The 7286-nt window shown below is 49.3% G+C and overlaps 1 protein-coding gene across 1 annotated transcript in view; it reads right to left on the bottom strand.

The window, feature by feature from the left end:
- LOC122380641 (fibrous sheath CABYR-binding protein-like) overlaps window positions 1–1200 on the bottom strand; it is a 13880-nt gene extending 12680 nt beyond the window's left edge. The window contains exon 1 of the mRNA XM_043363987.1: window positions 975–1200. Coding sequence (XP_043219922.1) covers window positions 975–1117 — 143 coding nt within the window. The 5' untranslated portion in view covers window positions 1118–1200. The remainder of the gene's footprint in view (window positions 1–974) is intronic.
- Window positions 1201–7286: the final 6086 nt, after the last annotated feature.

Raw genomic sequence — 7286 nt, 5'->3', positions numbered from 1 at the left:
CTAAGAGCAATAGCATGTACAAAATGTATATCTCAGAATTTTGATATCGATGACCTAAGGTCAGGTCACTTTTGCGACCTCCCCATTATAAGTCAATGGGAGAAAATTGAAATGCGCCTCTTTTGGACGAAAGACATTATAAACACTCCCAAACACCGAATTACAAGTGGTTTGGACACACAGAACATGAAAATGGTGTCCGTGACCCTTGTTTATGCCCTGAGGTCATCTTAGGTCACGAATGGTATCTAACAGTTTTTCGCAAATAACTTTTGATAGAGGCATGCTAGAGCGATGAAAACGCCTTAGATGTTTTCAGCTCGACGATACGGATCGACTGATATGCAACATGACCCTTTCCGGTCAGGTCATGACCTTGACCTGAGGTCAAATTTTCAAGTTGACCTTTCAAGGTCAAGTTATAGTTCATTCGATGCGTCTTGACGAGAGGAACACGATGCCGGTAAAAGTAAGCTCGTACAAGGCTTGGGTCAAAAGTTATTGCAGAAAAACTTTTTCCGAAAAAATCGGCTATTTTTGCAGTTTTTGCCCCCTGAAGGCAAAACCGTTGACGTTAGGTCAAATCCGAGAAAATTACTCAGAAAGGGCGTTAATAGGGCTATCGAATGCGCTTTTCCGCGGCGCTGTAGCTCTATTGGTTCCCGAGTTATGCGTTGGCTTCTTGGAAATTTTCGACATTCGACCTGGAAATCGGCGAAATTTTGCCTTCTATGACATCTGGTGACCTGACCTTTGACCTGACCAAAAAATTGACCGAAGTGATTTCGTCATCATTTTTGACGCTCTTTCGAACGCCGCCTTCCGCGTATCGCTACGTGGCCCAGGAGCCGAGTTACAAGGAGGGGGTGTTCAAACACCCCCCCCCCCCCAGCAGGGCGTGGAAATCCAGGACCCCCAGCCGGGCGCGGGTTAAATATGACCGGTGTTTTCACATGAGACGCTCGCTCACTCACCATGTTCTGGGCACATTGACGGCCAGCACCTCTCGGAAGTGTTTGTCGGTCCTGCGCCGGTACTCGAGCCGGTCGTTCACTATCAGCCATATCAGCGAGAACTTGCCATTCCTCCGGTTCAACAGTGAATAGTCAAAAAACATGATTGCAAAGATTAGTTGAAATTATTCGAATTAAACGATTTGATGAGGATGATCTTGGATTCCCTACACCGGCGACTTTCACCAACCACCTGAAATATTAAGAAAAGCTAGCGAGAAACATTTGAATACACAACCAACCCCGGCACAGGGACAAAGGACGCCCAGGACATGCATAAAATAAATCGAATTACCGTAAAAAACAGTGAACGGGTTAATACATATAAATAATATATCATTAATAATAAATAATACATATCAATCAGAGCCGCGAAGTCGGAGTCGGGGTTGCCAAAATTTTACCACCTCCGTCTCCGGACCGGGATGGAGTCAATATCGCATCACACGGCTCAGGCATCCCCTACATACTCGTAGACCTGTTTGCTGGAAAATATTACGATCGATATTAGTCTTTCGAAGCCAGATTTTGTCGAAGCTATGGTAGGTAATAGGTTTTGACCTACGTTCTGACGAGCGTTTTTAGCGAAAAAGCAGGAGACCACGACTGCGCCAGAACCTGCGTAATGTTCTGTGTTTTATTTCAAATGTAAGGTCTTGGAAAGCTCAAAAGGTTATTCAGGGAAGATAAAAAGATCTCCGACACGAAGATAACTATCATGATGTGGGCTTTAACCTGCGAGTTGCTGGGGGGGGGGGGGCGTTAAACGCCCCCACTTTTTTCGCCGGGCCATAGCATAAAAACGCGCGCCAAATTTTGGGTACCTGTAGGGAATTGATTGCAGTTTATTGTGACAAAGTTTTAAAAAAAAACCGGTCGGAAAATTTTTGAGATATCGAGGTTTTAGTGACGTCATGATTTCTGAGTTTTCGAACAAAAACGGCATATGTTCAAAAAATCATATAAAATCACAGAATAGACATACAGACATGCCGTAAACGCCATTAGACTGCCAATGCTATGATCAATCAAATGGCTATCTTCGATTATTGATTATCGTTCCGCATTTTCCATAATCTTGAACTGAATCTTGGCAATTTTTCGTGACTACTTCACGACCATGATACATGAATTTCTTAAATTGAACTTTTTGAGCCAAACACGTACACATATGATAAAATGAATGTCACCATCGTGTTCTACGCCCCAAATTACCTATAAAACATGTGTCACAGGCTGCGAATATCAGTTTTGGTTTTCGAGGATATGTGCCTACCCGGTTGACCTGACCTTGACCCTGACCTATGCTTGACTGACCCCTACATGGAGCTGACACTCTTGTAGGCCTTATAAGATGGATTGTGCACCGTTTTCACAGAGTTTATGGCGAGAGGCGCCCATTGCGAAGTCCTGAAGTCCATGCAGGGGCGGATCCAGGAAAACTCCAAGGGGAGGGTCATGAATCGAAGTGGTGCCCCTACCTATACCCAAAATTAAAAACTCAACGGATTTCGTCCACTTAATTTTGGTGGTGCCCCGATTTTCAGTTTTTTTATTTTTTTTTATTTTTAGTCAGTATCTTAACTCTTACTCACAACCACATTTACCAATTGTAAGCAAGTATATATGAATGTGTTATGTGTATATATGTTGTGGACGCTGAGTAGTGAGTACTTACCAGGAACGTTATCAGGTAAGCGAATCGTTGTCAGTCCGACGAACTTGACCCTGGCGTCTAAAGGGTCTGTCCTTGACACTTCAGGCTTGTCAGGGGCACCAAAGTCCTTCCAGGGACACCACAAACCTGTCAGGGGCACCTACGGCCTTGTAGGGGCGCCACAGGCCCGCCAGGAAGCAGGGGCACCACAGGCCTGCCAGGAAGCAGGGGCACCACAGGTCTAGCAAGTATACACGACAGGCCTGTCAGGGGCACAACGGGCCTCTGTTGGGCCCATGAGCACCCCTAGGGGCAGGGGCACCACAGTCCTTCCAGGGGCACCGCAGGCCTGTGAGGGGCACCAGCGGCCTAGCAGGGGCACCAGTCAACACAGGCCTGCCAGGGGGGCACCACAGACCTGCCAGGGGCACCAGAGGCCTGTCAGGAGCACCACCGACCTCGCAGGGGTAACTTGGGCCTGTCAGGGGCACCACGGGCCTGTCGAGAGGCACTTCAGGCTTTTCAGGGGCACCATAGTCCTCTCCGGGCGCAGGGGTAGCAGGGGCACCAGAGGCCTGCCAGGGGCACTACAGGCCTAGCAAGGGCACCACTGTTCTATCAGGGGCACTACGAGCCTGTCATAGCCAGGCATCTCAGGCTTGTCAAGGCCCACGGGCACCACAGGTCTGTGAGGGGCACCAGCGACCTAGCAGGGGCACCAGTCAACACAGGTCTGCCAGGGGCGCCACACACCTGCCAGGGGCACCACAGACCTGCCAGGGGCACCAGAGGCCTGCCAGGGGCACCACAGGCCTAACGAGGGCACCACGGGCCTGTCAGGGGCACCTCAGGCTTGTCAGGGCCCAGGGACACCACAGTCCTTCCAAGGGCACCGCAAGCCTGTCAGGGGCACCAGAGGCCTGCCAGGGGCACCACAGTCCTTCCAGGGGCATTACAAGCCTGTCAGCGGCACCAGAGGCCTAGCAAGGGCACCACAGGCCTGCCATGGACACCACAGGCCTGCCAGGGGCACCACCGGCCTTGCAGGGGCGCCTCAGGCCTGTCAGGGGCACCACGTGCCTGCCGGGGACACTTCAGGCTTGTCAGGGGCGTTACAGTCCTGTCAGGGCCCAGGGGCACCAGGCCCGTGGTGTCCCTGCTAGGCCTGTGGTGTCCCTGCTAGGCCTGTGGTGCCCCTGGCGGTCCTGTGGTGCCCCTGTCAGGACTGTGATACCCCTGATAGGCCGGTGGTGCCCCTGGCAGGTCTTTGGGCCCCCGGGCCTCAAGGGGGGGGCCATGACCCATGTGACCCCCCCCCCCTTGGATCCGCCCCTGAGTCCATGCTACTGAAAGCCCGATTTCAGGTGTTTGACCTGACCTTGACCCGACCTGTGACCTCAAAATTCAACTTTAAAGTACTCATCTGAAGCGTCTCGTCACGCTCTTTCGTTTGCCGCCTCGTGCGTTTCGCTGCGCCTATTGGTTCTCGAGTTATCGGCTGGGGGCGTTTAACGCCCCCCCCCAGCAAACGGTGGGTGGCGAAATACCCCAGCAACTGCCGGGTTAAGAGAAATGACCGGATCAGTAGCAGCGAACACCTTCAATTACGGGGGGGGGGGGGGGCACTACCGACTTTTGGTCCCATTCTTTCCTGATGCAACGCTCAAAGGGCTAATGTTAAAAGAGCAAAATCAAGGGGGCCCGGTGACCCGGTGGCCCCCGCTCCGCTGCCTATGGTCCAGATCCGGAGCAGGAGTCAGAATGGGAGTCAAAGTCAATTTTCGAAGCTGGAGTCGGAGTCAGGAGTCACAAAAACATCGACTGCGCACTGATATGTACATCGACTGGTATGTACATCGACTGGTACATCGACTGGTATGTACATCGACATCGACTCCGCATTTTTTTTCCGTTCAAGCATGGTTTCGACTTTCGAAGAAGCGACATTGACATGCCATGCCACGACCCTCCAGGCTCTTCTTTCGGGGAAATTCAAGGGCCGAATCGCCCGAATCTATCGACCCTTGAATTTACATACCTACCTTTGGGCTTTGAATTACCCTTACCCTTGAATTTATACATTACATATTATACATTACATTACATTACATACATTACATATACATTACATGTATATACCAATCTATCCCCACTCCAATCCCGCAGAGACAGACCACTGTTCTGGATCCGCCTGTGGTAATATGACACCAAAATGACTAAAATGACAGCAACTAGCCTTCTTTTGGATAAGCAGGATAGTAAAGACGACATTTGTAGACGACATAAAAAGCCAAAGATAGTATAGATAAAACCATCAATACAACGAAATACCTATTGATTTCGCGCCGCGCTGGCGCGGGATGTCGCGCCAAATGTTCTTATTTCAATTTCGATTGCAGGCTTAGGGTTAGGACGGAAGCGCATAAATTCAAATACCCATAAACCGTCACTCAAATTCTCAATATACCCTGGAAAAATCAGCTTCCACTCCAAGCGAATTTGAGTAAAATCAATTAGATTAAAATAAAAAACAGATATGAGCCGCAAAACACACACACTCCCAATAATCTTGAAATCATTTTCAAAACTTTTGTTGACAAATCAACCGCTTATGACTTTCTGCTCGTCAAGTCTTTTAAAAATAAAACGATGCATATTCTGCCATGAAAAAACAAAATGAATAAAACTAAAAGTATTTTAAATTAATTTAAACCTTCACTTCATTTAAACAATATATTTGCAACGGAAAATATTGAAGTTGACTTCAAAACACGTCGTAACTTATTCCGGCCGTGCCTAATTTTAAAAGAACAAGACTTTTAGAGCAGCAGCTTTTTTCAGTTATGCAGTCCAAGGCTATGTAAACCGTGCACTCGTCAGACTGCAGTCTGATGAGTGTCATGAATGGGTGTCTACTGTTTATGAGCCCGCATGACTCCAGACTCGCATGACCCGCTAGGCAGCGCTTGCTACGAATGGGACTCTATGTGCGCGACCTTGCCCCTGCCCAGTAAGACGCTAGTTAAAGGAAATAGTTCACATTTTAACATGGGTTTTGAACTGGAATAGCAGTTCCGTAGCTTGGGCTGAGACGAGCATAAATCAGGAGCTTTTACAGCCCAACGATCACCCTAGGCAAAGATATTCTATTTCTCGTTCCGAAAAATGTGTCTTGCGTTGAGGATGTGTGCCTTGCATATATTCGCATCCAGTATGAAACGAGCATGGGTCCCGAAAATTCTTCAGAAACTAGAGAAATTATCTACGAGAACTCTAGAGAAATTCGCTCCAGTGAGGCGCTCCAGTAACAAAAGCACGAGCAGATCGCCCAAATCAGGGGGGCGACACGGCTATTCGCGCAATGTATTAGTTTATGGGCCGCGCGGGCCTCGCGATGACGCGGCTGGAGGCAACTGCTCAGCGCGCTAGGATACTTCTGGCGGGGCCGGGCGCTGAACGGTGTGCAATGAATGGGTTATGGTCGGGCAGACAGAGATGAGGCATTGAATTTGAATTGATATCAGCAATCGGGTGGGGAAGGAGAACGTTTCTAATCGAGCTTGGGATGGGGAAAGCCGAAAATATCACGATCGGCTCATAGCTCCGACAGGGCCGGGTGCTGTACCATGTGTAGTATATTTAGGCGGGCAGACAGAGATGAGTTATTGGATTTAAATTCACCTTACCATCGGTTTCTGGTGAGGTTTGAAGACGTCTTTAGTCAAGCTCGGAGTGGGGCAACGGCCACTGGCGGATCCAGGGGAAGGCATTTGGGGCAAATGTCTTCCCCAACAACCAGGGCAGCGCCCGAACTCGATTTTCGAGAATAAATGAAAACTTCACAACTTTTCTGAGGAAATGTTGGTTAATCACACCGCACAGCAGTGCGCAAGGAATCGAAATCCGAGTTTTTTAAATTAATTCCGAGAAACCTTTTTGGGGTAAGCCCCCGCAGTGTCCAATACCGCTTCCTGGATCCGCCAGTTGTGAATAAGTCACGGTCGATACCGAGCTTCGGCGGGACCAGGCGCTGAACACGTTGTTCTTTGAATGAAGAGGTGGACAGACACCTAGCCCCACATTCTACTGCTATGCCCGTGCTTCTGTGGATGAAGCACTAAAGCATCACGGAATCCCAGAGGACCTGCGAGTCGACGAGGTGGCCGCTTTGGCCGCCGGGTACTGCAGCTCCCTGGAGTTGCCTGGGACCGATGACAAAACAACAGCTCCGGCGGTGCCCCTATGGGCCGTAGTAATTAGTGAATTCCCGTAATGTAGAGATCATATCCTCAATGATCTCCATTACCATTTTATATTCCTAAACAATATGACAGACCAATTATGCTTGCCTACGTTCAGGCATTACCTCTGATGGTCATACGCCCAGTACAACATGTGTTGTCTGTCAAACAACAATCGACGACGGGATCCCTTCTCATCATCTCTTAAGCCATCGGTTGTCAATTCACCCACCCTGTTTCCCTAAAAATAGACGGTCAGATTCGGCCTGGGTCCTTACGACCCCTCTAGATTCGCCAGAGACGGGATCGGATCGCCGTTATTGCACCCGTCTTAGTGTCTTAAATACTATGACAGCTTCGACCACGGACGTCGGA

This window comes from Amphibalanus amphitrite, unplaced genomic scaffold (assembly GCF_019059575.1).
Source record: "Amphibalanus amphitrite isolate SeventyFive unplaced genomic scaffold, NRLGWU_Aamphi_draft 000102F_arrow, whole genome shotgun sequence".
NCBI lineage: Eukaryota > Metazoa > Arthropoda > Thecostraca > Balanomorpha > Balanidae > Amphibalanus > Amphibalanus amphitrite.
Note: the sequence above shows the minus strand (reverse complement) of the source record. Positions and strands in the feature narration are given on the sequence as shown.